Source organism: Salvelinus alpinus, chromosome 8, assembly GCF_045679555.1.
Source record: "Salvelinus alpinus chromosome 8, SLU_Salpinus.1, whole genome shotgun sequence".
Lineage (NCBI taxonomy): Eukaryota > Metazoa > Chordata > Actinopteri > Salmoniformes > Salmonidae > Salvelinus > Salvelinus alpinus.
The window spans coordinates 13,428,212-13,444,608 of NC_092093.1; the positions used below are offsets into that span (position 1 = coordinate 13,428,212).

The 16,397-nt window shown below is 43.3% G+C and overlaps 1 protein-coding gene across 4 annotated transcripts; it reads right to left on the bottom strand.

The window, feature by feature from the left end:
• Positions 1–2,198: 2,198 nt before the first annotated feature.
• On the bottom strand, positions 2,199–14,287 carry LOC139582563 (breast cancer metastasis-suppressor 1-like protein-A). Of its 4 annotated transcripts, none has more exons than XM_071412664.1 (10): positions 13,964–14,287; positions 13,631–13,721; positions 13,353–13,480; positions 11,924–12,003; positions 11,466–11,562; positions 8,983–9,072; positions 8,809–8,873; positions 8,681–8,720; positions 4,183–4,309; positions 2,199–3,919 (listed from the first exon to the last, which is right to left on the bottom strand). In XM_071412664.1, exons 1-9 carry the CDS (start codon positions 14,052–14,054, stop codon positions 4,233–4,235), a joined length of 759 nt encoding a protein of 252 aa, XP_071268765.1. In that variant the 5' UTR covers positions 14,055–14,287; the 3' UTR covers positions 2,199–3,919; positions 4,183–4,232. The 4 variants fall into 4 exon arrangements, with proteins under 4 accessions (XP_071268765.1, XP_071268764.1, XP_071268767.1 ...); XM_071412663.1 differs by having other exon boundaries at positions 8,681–8,728; positions 8,808–8,873; XM_071412666.1 differs by lacking the exon at positions 4,183–4,309 and having other exon boundaries at positions 3,777–3,919.
• Between the last annotated feature and the right edge of the window lie 2,110 nt (positions 14,288–16,397).

The following is a 16,397-nucleotide window of genomic DNA, read 5'->3' on the forward strand; positions in this document are numbered from 1 at the left end:
TGAAATCCATAGATTAGATTGTTGCGTTTATATTTTTGTTCAGTATACATATCTACCTCAATTACCTCATACCCCCACATGGACTCGGTACCCTGCGTATATAGCCAAGTTATCGTTACTCATTGTGTATTTATTCCTTGTTATTATTTTTCTATTATTTCAAATGGTTCTCTCTGCATTGTTGAAAAAAAATATGTTTTGTCACATATACCGGATAGGGACAGTGAAATGTGTTGTTTTATAGGGTCAGCCATAGGCAAACAATATTTGATTTGATCTAGTGCAGCACGACCACAATGGAGCTTTGCCGACACCAACTGGTCAGAATTGAGTACTGCACTGAGAAATGTGATTTTTGTATTACTGCAATATTATTTCTCTAGTCTAAGATATTGGGGGTTTATTTCAAAAATATGTTTACTTAAATAGGCATGTCAGTTAAGAACAAATTCTTATTTACAATGACTGCCTACCAGGGAACAGTGGGTTAAACTGCTTTGTTCGGGGGCCGAACAACAGAATCACCTCAGGGATTCGATCCAGCAACCTTTCGGTTACTGGCCCAACACTCTAACCACTAGGCTACCTGTTATAAGCTTAGATATGGAATTGTTTTAAGACCGTCATACTATGGATCAGTTAGCTTTTTGACTTTGGCCTTAAGTACCAAATCCCATTGAATAACATTCATAAATGGCAAGAATTTAATTTAAAAAATCATACGGAATAATGTTTTGAAGTGTCTGTCCTATATCTAGGATATATAAGACAGCTCAGGATATATATACACATCTCCTGAACTGTGTGTGTGTGAGAGATATACAGTGGGGCAAAAAAGTATTTAGTCAGCCACCAATTGTGCAAGTTCTCCCACTTAAAAAGATGAGAGAGACCTGTAATTTACATCATAGGTACACTTCAACTATGACAGACAAAACGAGAAAAAAATCCAGAAAATCACATTGTAGGATTTTTTATGAATTTATTTGCAAATTATGGTGGAAAATAAGTATTTCTAAGTACATAATAAAAATAAAAATAAGTACACCCCTTTCCACAGTGGCGTTAGTTCGTAGCCCAAAAGGTTCGTACGCTACAAACAGAAATTGGCACGTCGACGGTATCGACTTCAGACACCTCCCCGTAGGTCTTGTGTGTGGGAGGGTGGAGCAAAACGGGAAGCCAAATTGTTCGGAAGCTACAGCCATTTTCGTGAATAGACCGATTTTCGGGATCTCTCAGTCTGACAAACACAGCTGTAGCTCGGCCACCTTCCACCGCAGATGCGGAAGACCGCCACAGGTGGATGCGGTAGACGGAGACAGACAGATAGTTCTAGCTTAAACCAACAGATTTTGATGGGGATGTTTTTATTATCTTACGTAGACTATATGGGGATTTATATACAGCACATGCCTTTTTGGAGTGCTTTGATTTAAGTTGCCCCTACCCACTGATACAGGGATAGATATCTTTCATACCTCCAATGGTTGAGGTTAGGGTTGGGGCTAGGATAAACTGATCCTAGATCTGTGCTGAAGGTAAACTTCTACCTAGAAGGCTACTTAATGAGTTTGTTTTTGCTCAGTATAGGACTTAGGTAGAGAATGGACAGAGGGGGATAAGTGAGATATTTGAGTGGATCCTGCATCGATCCCAATACAGTGTGTTAATCTAGTGAGTTCCCCTCTGGCAGAAAACCCTGGCTAAACAGTTGAACAGCAGAGCAGACTTTGGCCATTATAAAGCCACGCTGAGCATACGAAGGGGGGGGGGGGGGGGTGGGGTTGCATTGGACTAAACCTTGGGATTGACTTTGGGTTCAGCATTGCCTGGCAATTTTGCCTCTATAACAGAGCTATATAGATTATAACTAGTGATTTGGGGTTGGGTTGTGTATACAGTTTAAATGCACTATGGAACCTGCTTGGCAATGAGAGGGAATACGCTGTATAATTTCACATAATTTGTTCTAGGACTCGACAGAGAGCAGGAAGGAATGGCTTGTGCTGAGCAAGTCGATTTAGCTTCACTAGACATGCTGTCAGCTTTACTGACGGACAACGTAAAAAGGAATTATGATATGGCCTTCTATTCCACCCAGACTATTTTGCTTTAATCAATGGCTGTAAATCCAGTTCTTTCTATAGGATTGCGTCAAGGTTCTACAATCTTTACAAACTAAGGCAAATTACACGTTTACTACAAAATTAAATATTTTATTTGCTGTACATGAATTGTGACTATGATATTTTATTCCAATTTTCCTCCCGCATGACATGAAAAGAAAATGTAGTGTAGACTGAGCCTTAATTCCCCCCCCCCCCAAAAATACACAAAAAAATCCAAACTTTACAAATAAAAACTCAAGACAGCAGGACTACTGTTCAATTGATGGCAGTGAAACATTTGGTCTGATCGTACTCAGACGGACATAAGTAGAATTCTTCATAGGCTGCGAAAAAAAAAACAGCAGATGCTCCCAATATATACAGCCTGTAACATTACACAATTCATAATATGTTGAGAACCTTAAGATGCAAAACTGTTGGCAGGTGGTACTTTATACACAGAAACAAATGCTTTCCCACAATATCCAATCATGTGCAAAAGAGTGGGATTGCATGGACGTGATTGTACAACAACCAGACATTTTGACCCATCTCTACTGACCTTGGCCATGCTAAAATATAGTTAACATCCATCCATCCATCCATCCTTCCTTCCTTCCTTCCTTCCTTCCTTCCTTCCTTCCTTCCTTCCTTCCTTCCTTCCTTCCTTCCTTCCTTCCTTCCTTCAATTGATAACACATCTGACAGCATTGGTTAGGTAAATGGTATCATGTCCCCTTGAGGGCAGGAAGAAAGGGAAGACAGAAAAAGCGAGAGCGGTGTATCCTTATCAGAATAGTAACAGAGACATGAAAGATGAGACTATACATGGAATACTACAAGAGGTGGGGGTCTCACAGTGAAGGAAACGCATCATTAGGACCAGGCTTTAGCATTCCATCCAGTCACAACCAATGGACCCGCTTGACTTGATCCTCGTCCTGTTCTCACCGGCCAGAAGAGCGGAGTAAGTTCAAGACTGTAGGCATCATCTTGTTAAAAAAGGCACACTACGGGGCTCCCCGAGTGACGCAGCGGTCTAAGGCACTGCATCGCGGTTCATTCCTGGGCTGTGCCACAACCGGCCATGGCCGGGAGTTCCATAGGACGGCGCACAATTGGCCCAGTGTTGTCCGGCTTAGGAGGGTTTGACCCGGGGGGGGGGGGGGTGCTTTACTTGGCCCATCGCGCTCTAGCGACTCCTTGTGGCTGGCCAGGTGACTGCAGGCTGACCCCGGTCGCCAGTTGAGCAGTGTTTCCTCCGACACATTGGTGCGGCGGCTTCAGGGTTAAGCTGGCGGGTGTTAAGGAGCACGGCTTGGCGAGTCATGTTTCGGACTCCACCTTCGCCTCTCCCGAGCCCGTTAGGGAGTTGCAGCGATGAGACAAGATAGTAATTAGGGAGAAGGGGGGTAAAATACACTAAAGACCCACTACACCACTCCTCCTCACAACCAGAATTTCACTCATCTCATTTCCAGTTTAGAGAAGGAATGACACTTGTTGGCCTCGCAGATCATATTAACATACAAAGAGCATTAGTCAGTCACTGACCCTACACATCCTGACCTGTAGCTCTCCAGGACCAGGCTTGGTTAAGTCCACTGACATAAAGGAGAGGACATTTTATGGCAGTGGAGTTCATCATCTGTTATCCAGGGTGAAAGAGTACGGCAGGCTGTGAGGGACATTAGGAGTGTTTGATGATATATTTGCCTTTCTGCAGCTGAGAGATGTAGAGTTTGGACTTGCTGCTGTCAAGCCGTTTGAACCACACCTCGTCATGGTTTATGGTGGTTATTATGGCACTGTGCGGAGAGACGGAAGAGGATTGGATAATAAAATATATGAATACACATTACATACACCTATATGCCTCCTTAAACCAATTCACTTACAACACTTGAATCTAGTGTATGAACATCAACAGTATATCCACACAAGATCATGCTCCCACGCTCAAATGCGTCACATGCATATATACATACAGAAATACACACACACACACTTACCTCAAAGACATCCACCATTTGAAAACATACATTTCCTACACAGACACCAAGACACACACCTGGTAGGGTGTTGGTCCTTCTTGCTGATACACGAGGCCTGTCCTCTACACTACCACTGGCTGTCATAGAACAGTCTGCCCTCCTCAGACCTCGCCACATGATGGTGTCTGTCAGCTTTGGTAGGGACTACACACACACACAGCACAAAACACGTCATAATGAAGGTACAACAGTTGTAAGCACTATGTATTAACATATACCCACTCTATCTAAATACATACATTCAGAAAGTGTTAAATAAGGGGTGAAACTAAGCTGGTACGATCCGGGACGGAGTACCGGCAAAATAAACAGTGGGGCTACGCCATACCGATTGAACAACAGCCTATCACAATAATTAACACAAAGATGCCAAGGAAACTGTACTGCTGCTACACTGTTATTTAGCATTACAGCATGTCACCTACATGAAACACTGGCAAATGGACTTAACCTGGACAATACTCTCCAAAATGATTTTGATGATAAGTGAATTATTGCGAAGGCAGAAATGAGTGGCCGAGACACAGTGGATCCATCAATTCAGGTTACCATTCATATATATATATATTCATATATATATTCATATATATATATATATATATACACACACACATAGTTGAAGTCTGACATTTACATACACTTAGGTTGGAGTCATTAAGACACAGGCCTCCTAATTGTCCCTAGAATTTCTAAGCAAACAGCGGGAGGCAGGGCTTTCTCCTATAGATCTCCATTTTTATGGAACAGTCTGCCTACCCATGTGAGAGACGCAGACTCGGTCTCAACCTTTAAGTCTTTACTGAAGACTTATCTCTTCAGTAGGTCATATGATTGAGTGTAGCCTGGCCCAGGAGTGTGAAGGTGAACGGAAAGGCTCTGGAGCAACGAACCGCCCTTGCTGTCTCTGCCAGGCCGGTTCCCCTCTCTCCACTGGGATTCTCTGCCTCTAACCCTGTTACAGGGGCTGAGTCACTGGCTTGCTGGTGCTCTTTCATGCCGTCCCTAGGAGGGGTGCGTCACTTGAGTGGGTTGAGTTACTGACGTGATCTTCCTGTCTGGGTTGGCGCCCCCCCTTGGTTTGTGCTGTGGTGGAGACCTTTGTGGGCTATACTCGGCCTTGTCTCAGGATTGTAAGTTGGTGGTTGAGGATTTCCCTCTAGTGGTGCGGGGGCTGTGCTTTGGCAAAGTGGGTGGGGTTATATCCTTCCTATTTGGCCCTGTCCGGGGGTTTCTTCGGATGGGGCCACAGTGTCTCCTGACCGCTCCTGTCTCAGCCTCCAGTATTTATGCTGCAGTAGTTTGTGTCGGGGGGCTAGGGTCAGTTGGTTACCTGGAGTACTTCTCCTGTCTTATCCAGTGTCCTGTGTGAATTTAAGTATGCTCTCTCTAATTCTCTCGTTCTCTCTTTCTCTCTGAGAACCTGAGCCCTAGGACCATACGTCAGGACTACCGGGCATGATGACACCTTGCTGTCCCCAGTCCGCCTGGCCTTGCTGCTATTCCAGTTTCAACTGTTCTGCCTGTGGTTACGGAACCCCTACCTGTCCCAGACCTGCTGTTTTCAACTCTTAATGATCGGCTATGAAAAGCCAACTGAGATTTATTCCTGATTATTATTTGACCATGCTTGTCATTTATGAACATTTTGAAAATCTTGGCTCTCTCTAATTTTCTCCTTCTCTCTTTCTTTCTCTCGGAGGACCTGAGCCCTAGGACCATACGTCGGGACTACCGGCCCGTGGTGACTCCTTGCTGTCCCCAGTCCGCCTGGCCTTGCTGCTATTCCAGTTTCAACTGTTCTGCCTGCGGTTATGGAACCCCTACCTGTCCCAGACCTGCTGTTTTCAACTCTTAATGATCGGCTATGAAAAGCCAACTGAGATTTATTCCTGATTATTATTTGACCATGCTTGTCATTTATGGAAATTTTGAAAATCTTGGCTCTCTCTAATTTTCTCCTTCTCTCTTTCTTTCTCTCGGAGGACCTGGGCCCTAGGACCATGCGTCGGGACTGCCGCCCGTGGTGACTCCTTGCTGTCCCCAGTCCGCCTGGCCTTGCTGCTATTCCAGTTTCAGCTGTTCTGCCTGCGGTTATGGAACCGCCACCTGTCCCAGACCTGTTGTTTTTCAACTCTTGATGATCGGCTATGAAAAGCCAACTGAAAATTATTCATGATTATTATTTGACCATGCTTGTCACTTATGAACATTTTTGAACATCTTGGCATAGTTCTGTTATAATCTCCACCCGGCACAGCCAGAAGAGGACTGGCCACCCCTCATAGCCTGGTTCCTCTCTAGGTTTCTTCCTAGGTTTTGGCCTTTCTAGGGAGTTTTTCCTAGCCACCGTGCTTCTACACCTGTATTACTAGCTGTTTGGGGTTTTAGGCTGGGTGTCTGTACAGCACTTCGAGATATTAGCTGATGTACGAAGGGCTATATAAAATAAAATTGATTGATTGATTGATTAAAACTTGTTTTTTAACCTCTCCACAAATTTCTTGTTAATTAACAAACTATAGTTTTGGCAAGTCGGTTAAGACATCTACTTTGTGCATGACACAAGTCATTTTTACAACAATTGTTTACAGACAGATTATTTCACTGTATCACAATTCCAGTGGGTCAGGAGTTTACATACACTAAGTTGACTGTGCCTTTAAACAGCTTGGAAAATTCCAGAACATGATGTCATTGCTTTAGAAGCTTCTGATAGGCTAATTGACAAAATTTGAGTCAACTGGAGGTGTACCTGTGGATGTATTTCAAGGCCTACCTTCAAACTCAGTGCCTCTTTGCTTGACATCATGGGAAAATCAAAAGAAATCAGCCAAGACCTCAGAAAAAAAATGGTAGACCTCCACAAGTCTGGTTCATCCTTGGGAGCAATTTCCAAATGCTTGAAGGTACCACGTTCAGCTGTACAAACAATAGTATGCTAGTATAAACACCATGGGACCACGCAGCCGTCATACCGCTCAGGAAGGAGAAGCGTTCTGTCTCCTAGAGATGAACGTACTTTGGTGAGAAAAGTGCAAATCAATCCCAGAACAACAGCAAAGGACCTTGTGAAGATGCTGGAGGAAACGGGTACAAAAGTATCTATATCCACAGTAAAACAAGTCCTATATCGAAATAACCTCCAAAACCGTCATAAAAAAAAAAAACAGACTACGGTTTGCAACTGCACATGGGGACAACGATCGTACTTTTTGGAGAAATGTCCTCTGGTCTGATGAAACAAAAATAGAACTGCTTGGCCATAATGACCATTGTTATGTTTGGAGGAAAAAGGGGGAGGCTTGCAAGCCGAAGAATACCATCCCAACCGTGAAGCACGGGGGTGGCAGCATCATGTTGTGTGGGTGCTTTGCTGCAGGAGGGACTGGTGCACTTCAAAATAGATGGCATCATGAGGAGGGAAAATTATGTGGATATATTGAAGCAACATCAAGACATCAGTCAGGAAGTTAAAGCTTGGTCGCAAATGGGTCTTCCAATTGGACAGTGACCTCAAGCATACCTCCAAAGTTGTGGCAAAATGGCTTAACGACAACAAAGTCAAGGTATTGGAGTGGCCATCACAAAGCCCTGACCTCAATCCTATAGAAATGGGCAGAACTGAAAAAGCATGTGCGAGCAAGGAGGCCTACAAACCTGACTCAGTTACACCAACTCTGTCAGAAGGAATGGGCCAAGATTCACCCAACTTATTGTGGAAAGCTTGTGGAAGGCTACCTGAAACATTTGACCCAAGTTAAACAATTTAAAAGCAATGCTACCAAATACTAATTGAGTGCATGTAAACTTCTGACCCACTGGGAATGTGATAAAATAAATAAAAGCTGAAATAAATCATTCTCTCTGCTATTACTCTGACATTTAACATTCTTTAAATAAAGTGTTGATCCTAACTGACCTAAGACAGGGAATTTTTGATAGGATTAAATGTCAGGAATTGTGAAAAACTGAGTTTAAATATATTTGGCTATGGTGCATGTAAACTTCGACTTAAAACTGTGTGTGTATATATATATATGTATATATTATTTTTTTTAACAGATGACTTTTTCCATTCATCAAATGTCGGGTGCACAGTATGGAAGCGGGAATTATTTATACGCAAATATACGCAGGTAGCCAGGCTTACAGAAGCCTTCTGAAGTGATTGACAATCAGATGAAAACATCATGACTAGTTATGTTAATGGAACATCAAAATAATAGATTTTAAAAGATAAATGACATATCTTTACTATTGGGCCCATAGAGATCCTATTAACTAAAAATGGGGACGCTACACGTCATTATACTAACTGAATAGGGATTCTATATGTCATTCTATTAAATTAATAGGGATTCTATGTCTAGGGCCCCCCCCCCCAAAAAAAAAATCAGAAATGTAAACATAGAAGGTACCGTACAGGTAAAATGTTTAATCTATTTTCATCCCTGCTCTTAATATAATGTGGGACCAGATACTGTAACAAATGAGACATAAATCTGAGATTCTTACCATCGACCTTGACCCTGTGCGTCCCTAATGTCAGCTCCGCCTGTGGTGCATACAGAGCAAGATTGAAAAGTTAAATTCCAACCCTAACAAAATTACAACAAAGACTTACATTTGGTTAACTCAAATACCTTTCGTATTGCTGTCCAGTCTTCAAGTACATCGATGTCTTGCAACATGTAAACAATATATGGACGTGGGAAAGGGTTAAGTAAAAAGGTAAAGTTCTTTATTGATATTAGCACTGACCGTATCTGTATCTAATACAGCATCAATAGAGTAAGACGGGTAGAAAGAAAGGATATCTGAGACAACAACAGGCTTCTTTTTCTTGACAGGGCAGAAGGGATCCTTCTTCTTGTTCTTCCGTGAATGTAAACCATCGTTCCACAGTTCTGGAATGCAGAGACGGAGCAAGAAGCGTGCAAAGCCACAAGACAGTTAGTGCCTTTGTAACGGTTGTGAAATGGCTAGCTAAGTTAGCGGGTATGCGCTACTAGCATTTCAATCAGTTACGTCACTTGCTCTGAGGCCCTCAGAGCAAGTGACGTAACTGATTGAAATGCTAGTAGCGCGTACCCGCTAACTAGCTAGCCATTTCACATCCGTTACACCTTCAGAAAGTGTTCCCACCCCTTGACTTTTTCTACATTATGTTACAACAGGAATTTTAAAAAATTGAGATTTTTGGTCACTGGCCCACACACAATACCCCATAATGTCAAAGTGGAATTATGTTTAGACATTTTTACAAATCAATTAAAAATGAAAAGCTGAAATGTCTTAAGGCAATAAGTATTCAACCCCTTTGTTATGGCAAGCCTTAACAAGTTCAGGACTAAAAATGTGCTTAACAAGTCACATAATAAGTTGCATGGACTCAGTCTGTGTGCAATAATAATGTTTAACATGATTATTGAATGACTACCTCATCTCTGTACCCCACACACAGATAATTGTAAGGTCCCTCAGTTGAGCAGTGAATTTCAAGCCCTGATTCAACCACAAACACCAGGGAGGTTTTCCAATGCCTCTCAAAGAATGGTCCCTATTGGTAGATGGGTAAAAATAAAAAGCAGACATTGAATATCCTTTGAGCATGGTGAAGTTATTAATTACACTTTAGGTGTATTGATAAACCCAGTCACTACAAAGATACAGGCGTCCTTCCTAACTCAATTACCGGAGAGGAAGGAAAATGCTCAGGGATTTCACCATGAGGCCAATGGTGACTTTAAAACAGATTTTTATTTTATTTAACTAGGCAAGTCAGTTAAGAGTAAATTCTTATTTACAATGAATGACAGGCTACCCCGGCCAACCCCGGACGACGCTGGGCCAACTGTGCACCGCCCTATGGGACTCGCGATGACGGCCAGTTGTGATACAGCCCGAAATCAAACCCAGGTCTGTAGTGACCCCTCTAGTTACGGCACAACACTAACCTAATTGACAGAGTGAAAATGACGCCTGCACACAATACAAATACTCTAAAACATGCATGCTGTTTGCAACAAGGCACTAAAGTAAAACTGCAAAAAATGTGTCAAAGCAAATAACTTTTTGTCAGGAATAAATAGTGTTATGTTTGGGGCAAATCCAAGACAACAAATTACTGAGTACTACTCTCCATATTTTCAAGCATACTGGTGGCTGCATCATATTTTGGGTATGCTTTTAAAATCACTGATGACAGGGGCTTTATCTCGATTTAAAAAAAAGAAATGGAGCTAAGCACAGACAAAATTCTAGAGGAAAACCTGGTTCAGTCTGCTTTACACCAGATGAATGCACCTTTCAGCAGGACAATAACCTAAAACACAAGGCCAAATCTACACTGGAGTTGCTTACCAAGAAGACAGTGAATGTTCCTGAGTTCCCAAGTTAGTTTTGACTTAAATCTGCTTGAAAATCTATGGCAAGATCTGAAAATGGTTGTCTAGCAATGATCAACAACCAATTTAACAGAGCTTGAAGAATTTTGAAAAGAATAAATGGGCAAATGTTGCACAATCCAAGAGAGAAAAAGTCTGAGAAACTTACTCAGAAAGACTCACCGCTGTAATCACTACCAAAGGTGCTTCTACAAAGTATTGACTCAGGGGTGTGAATACTATTGTAAATTAGATATTTCTGTATTTAATTTTCAATTAATTAGCAAAAATGTTTTCACTTTGTCATTATGGGATACCGTTTGTAGATGGGTGAGAGAAAAAAATATAAATTTAATACAATTTGAATTCAGTCTAACACAAGATGAGAAAAGAAACCCACTGCTCTTTAATAAGCTTTACATATCGACCTCAAGGCCTTTGTCAGAGCTTTTGTGTGTGTTTAGAATTTGCACCCTTATGTAGACATAGCTCCACCCTCATCAGTTCAATGATAATCGAATGTGGTTGGAGTCGAGGGAAAATAAGCAAGTGTTACCAAACATAACAATGTGCATTTCATTAGTATTCACATCAAAATGTGGAATAAGTCAAGGGGTATGAATAATTTGTGAAGGCACTTTCAATCCGAGCTGGTATACCTGAGATTGTAGGGTATGCAGGATTTTTTTCTCTCCAGCCCTGCATTTAAACACCTAATTCAACCCATCAACTACCCTCCATGACCTTCATTTAGTTCAATCAGGTGTGTCAGTAATAGTATTTACTTAGATTAACAGGCTGTAAAGTCATTTCCAACTAATATCGACTGTACAGTAATAGCCCTTCAAGGTCCTCTGTATATAGTTAACAGGATCAGAGTACTGCATATAGCCCGGGGCTATAGCCTCCTGTACCTGAGGTGATGTCGATACTGTGTCGGTCCTCCTCCAGGCGTCTGATCTTCTCCTCTAAGTCACTGTGCACCGTGTCAAACAGCAACAGCTTCTCACTCTGGGAGGAAACACAGAACATGGATGAGTACTGTAGTACTACCAACGCCATGGCGAGAGACCCTGGTCCAATACATACAAAAATTCACCTTTGCTGATCGCATAACTGCAAAGCATTCTACGTTATTTTCCAGTAGTTTGCCATGCAACCTTCATTCCTTGAGGTAGCCATATTGCTGATCTGTATGTGACTAGACAAGGCAAAACAAGGATTCAAACTAACTGCTTTCTACAGCCCGAAACCTCAGACAGGGCCAGAGACAATGATTTAATTCCACGTTTGATCACTGTCACATTATTCACTGGCCCAACAATTGGCCCTTGGGGATCAATAAAGTTGTATCGTATTGAATTGACCCAACCTCCCAGTGTTGGCAGGCAGCCTGGATCTCACAGTCGTACTTGTTCTTCACAGACTCAAGACACAGCTCTTGGTAGATCCCTAGAGAAGATACAAGACAAGGAAAACATCTCTTTACTCGTGGCACCCTTCAGAAGGTTTGACGTCACTGAGAACAGAGCCATATATCTACAGTGTAACAGTACATTGTATATAAGATACGATAGTACTTTATTAATTTCACAGGGGGGACATATTATTGCACCAGCCAACACATACATTACCAATAAATACACCATTAAAACACAACAAGGACACAGACATTCAAAACATCACATCAATGAATATAAAAAGTGTTTGTGTTAAAAATGATCAGCGGAAACATTTTGCTTTAGACCTGGCTAAAATAAATATGTCTGCCATATCTCTGATGCTCCAGGTACTGTGGAGGGGGTGGCTAGTCTTGGCCATATCACTGTGATGCTCCAGGTACTGTGGAGGGGGTGTCTAGTCTTGGCCATATCACTGATGCTCCAGGTACTGTGGAGGGGGTGTCTAGTCTTGGCCATATCTCTGATGCTCCAGGTACTGTGGAGGGGGTGTCTAGTCTTGGCCATATCTCTGATGCTCCAGGTACTGTGGAGGGGGTGTCTAGTCTTGGCCATTTCTCTGATGCTCCAGGTACTGTGGGGGGGGTGTCTAGTCTTGGCCATATCTCTGATGCTCCAGGTACTGTGGAGGGGGTGTCTAGTCTTGGCCATTTCTCTGATGCTCCAGGTACTGTGGGGGGGGTGTCTAGTCTTGGCCATATCTCTGATGCTCCAGGTACTGTGGAGGGGGTGTCTAGTCTTGGCCATATCTCTGATGCTCCAGGTACTGTGGAAGGGGTGTCTAGTCTTGGCCATATCTCTGATGCTCCAGGTACTGTGGAGGGGGTGTCTAGTCTTGGCCATATCTCTGATGCTCCAGGTACTGTGGAGGGGGTGTCTAGTCTTGGCCATATCTCTGATGCTCCAGGTACTGTGGAGGGTGGGCTAGTCTTGGCCATATCTCTGATGCTCCAGGTACTGTGGAGGGGGTGTCTAGTCTTGGCCATATCACTGATGCTCCAGGTACTGTGGAGGGGGTGTCTAGTCTTGGCCATATCACTGATGCTCCAGGTACTGTGGAGGGGGTGGCTAGTGCTGGCTTCTATACTCCTAAGCTTTCTGAGGATCCGCTTATCCAGGATGGGCTCTAGATTGTCCTGGTGGGTGCCGATGATAGATCCAGCCTTCTAAACAAATGTCTGTTAGTTATATTTGGAGGTAGCCTACCCAGGAACCCGGTAGGTAGGTCATCTAAGGAACGTTTCTGACGTTGACATCAGCCGCCTGTCACAACTAAAGTTAAAATGCAAAGTGGGACGTTAGTATCCAATCTAGTGTAGGCAAAGTGACATGGAAACTCACCCCCCACTTTAGTTCTGATCTGCATATTCTCCTGTAGGTTGGCAAGTGGTTGCAGATACTCTTGGGCACAGGCTGCTATGACCTCCTGTAGCTTTATATCCACCTGACAGAGCCTCTCCTTGTACAGCCTAGTCATAACGAGATAGACAGGGGTGAGTCAATATAGCAGCATCATCAGTAGCTAGTTAACTTGGCTTAAACATGCACGTAAACATGGATCAGAAAGAAATACATCTGGTAAGAGTGATTCAATTTGGAATGTAGTCAATTGTCTTTACTGTTCTTTCAAGTCGCCGAATTGCTTCTCCAGGGTAGTCATCTCGTCCATGCATTCCACTCGTCTCCTCTCGCAGTCCTCATCGTTCATCTCTGTTGGCAAAATAAACATGCCAACTGTCAGACAACTCCAACACAGTAAACACAGTAGAAGTAGCTAGCTAGCAACTATAGCAACATGGCCACGCAGCATCCCTTTCGTCATAAAGGAGACCATAATCAAAATCGCCATGCATACTGTACTAACACACACGTAAAACATTTTCAAACTGCATAACAGCAAGCTGCATTTGGCCTAGTTAAATCTAGCTAGCTACATTTACTGTATTCCTTACCCGAGCTGTCTCCATCTTCAGATACAGAAGAGCTGACCGTGTCGTCGTCGTCCGTGCTACTAGCGTCTTGCTCTGGGAAATCAACCTCCATATTCTTCCTGGTTGCTTTCTTTCTTTTCGCGAACTTGCACTTATTAAATTACTGATGATAGGTTGGCGACCTAAATTGTGTCAAAATAAGAGTGTTTTATCAATATAAACAAAGACGGCTAAACAACTAACTAGCTTGTTAGTTAGCTAGATAGCTAAAACAGAGCGGAAACTGGACAACAATTTTTATAACTAACCCAAGATAGACCACAGCCTGTCGTTTCTAATGGGAAGAAATTAGTCTTCTTCTGTGGATTTTATATGGCGGTTGGCAACCAACTTTAAGGTGCATTACCGCCACCAACCGGTCTGGATTGTGTACCAGAGACAGTGAAGTTTTTATTCTACCCAATAATCTCGTCTCCCCAACGAAACGAAATACATAATTAAATACTACATCCCCTGAAGATGTCCCAGCAGTTCCCTTAATCCTGGCTCTTCAACCCCATTACTCCTCAAATCTAATAACAATCGCTACCTTTCTCTCACATATTTCTGGCACTGAAATAGAACATCCACTGTCTCCATCTCCTTCTGACAATGATCACACCTCCCAGGTGGATGCTTCCCCACCACTTTCAATGTACTATTTAGCCTTGTGTGTCCCAGTCAGCCTTGTGTGTCCCAGTCAGCCTTGTGACTACACTTTCCTCCCTTCTCTCTCGGCCTGAGGACCTCGCTGCCCCCACCTTTTCCTGCATCTGATACAGGTGTCAAAACAAATCAAATCAAATTTTAATTGGTCACATACACATGATTAGCAGATGTTATTGCGGGTGTAGCGAAATTCTTGTGCTTCTAGCTCCGACAGTGCAGTAATATCTAACAAGTAATATCTCAAATAAATTACACAACATATATCCAATACACACAAATCTAAGTAGGAATGAATTAAGACTATATACATATGGACGAGCGATGTCAGAGCGGAACGGACTAAGATACAGTAGAATAGTGTAGAATACAGTATATACATATATGAGTGATGCAAGATATGTAAACATTATTAAGTGACTAAGATACCATAGAATAGTATAGAAAACAGTATATACATATGAGATGAGTAATGCCAGATATGTAAACATTATTAAAGTGACTAGTGTTCCACTCCTTAAAGTGGCCAGTGATTTCTAGTCTATGACTACAGGCAGCAGCCTCTAATGTGCTAGTGATGGCTGTTTAACAGTCTAATGGCCTTGAGATAGAAGCTGTTTTTCAGTCTCTCGGTCCCAGCTTTGATGCACCTGTACTGACCTAAGCCTTCTGGATGATAGTGGGGTAAACAGGCAGTGGCTCAGGTGGTTGATGTCCTTGATGATCTTTTTGGCCTTCCTGTGACATCGGGTGCTGTAGGTGTCCTGGAGGGCAGGTAGTTTGCCCCCGGGAATGCGTTGGGCAGACCGCACCACCCTCTGGAGAGTCTTGCAGTGCAGTTGCCGTACCAGGCGGTGATACAGCCCAACAGGATGCTTTCAATTGTGCATCTGTAAGATTGTGAGGGTTTTAGGTGACAAGCCACATTTCTTCAGCCTCTTGAAGTTGGAGAGGCTCTGTTGCGCCTTCTTCACCACACTGTCTGTGTGGGGGGTCCATTTCAATTTGTCAGTGATGTGTACGCCAAGGAACTTGAAGCTTTCCACCTTCCCGTCGATGTAGATGGGGGGTGCACCCTCTGCTGTTTCTTGAAGTCCACAATCATCTCCTTTGTTTTGTTGACGTTGAGTGAGAGGTTGTTTTCCAGGCACCACACTCCCAGAGCCCTCACCTCCTCCCTGTCGGCTGTCTCGTCATCGTTGGAAAATCAAGCCTACTACTGTTGTGTCATCTGCAAACTTGATGATTGAGTTGGAGGTGAGCTTGGCCACGCAGTCATGGGTGAACAGGGAGTACAGGAGGGGGCTGAGCACACACCTTTGTGGGGCCCCAGTGTTGAGGATCAGCGGAGTGGAGGTGATGTTTCCGACCTTCACCACCTGGGGGATTCCTGTCAGGAAGTCCAGGACCCAGTTGCACCGGGCGGGGTTCAGACCCAGGGCCTCGAGCTTAATAATGAGCTTGGAGGGTACTATGGTGTTGAATGCTGAGCTATAGTCAATAAACAGCATTCTTACATAGGTATTCCTCTTGTCCAGATGGGATAGAGCAGTGTGCAGAGTGATGACGATTGCATCGTCTGTGGATCTATTGGGGGCGTTAAGCAAATTGAAGTGGGTCTAGGGTGGCAGGTAAGGTAGAGGTGATATGAGCCTTGACTAGTCTCTCAAAGCACTTCGTGATGACAGAGGTGAGTGCTAAGGGGCGATAGTCTTCCCTTACTCTCCCTGTTCCACAACTCTTGCCACTT

Bases quoted from the DNA above. Each gene is read 5' to 3' on its own strand.
- LOC139582563 (XM_071412663.1), bottom strand. From the start codon at position 14,054: ATGGAGGTTGATTTCCCAGAGCAAGACGCTAGTAGCACGGACGACGAC. The intron at 13,722-13,963 runs GTAAGGAATACA...TTTTGCCAACAG, and splicing joins TGAAGATGGAGACAGCTCGG to AGATGAACGATGAGGACTGC. The intron at 8,874-8,982 runs ATATCCTTTCTT...ACCCTTTCCCAC, and splicing joins GAAGCCTGTTGTTGTCTCAG to GTCCATATATTGTTTACATG.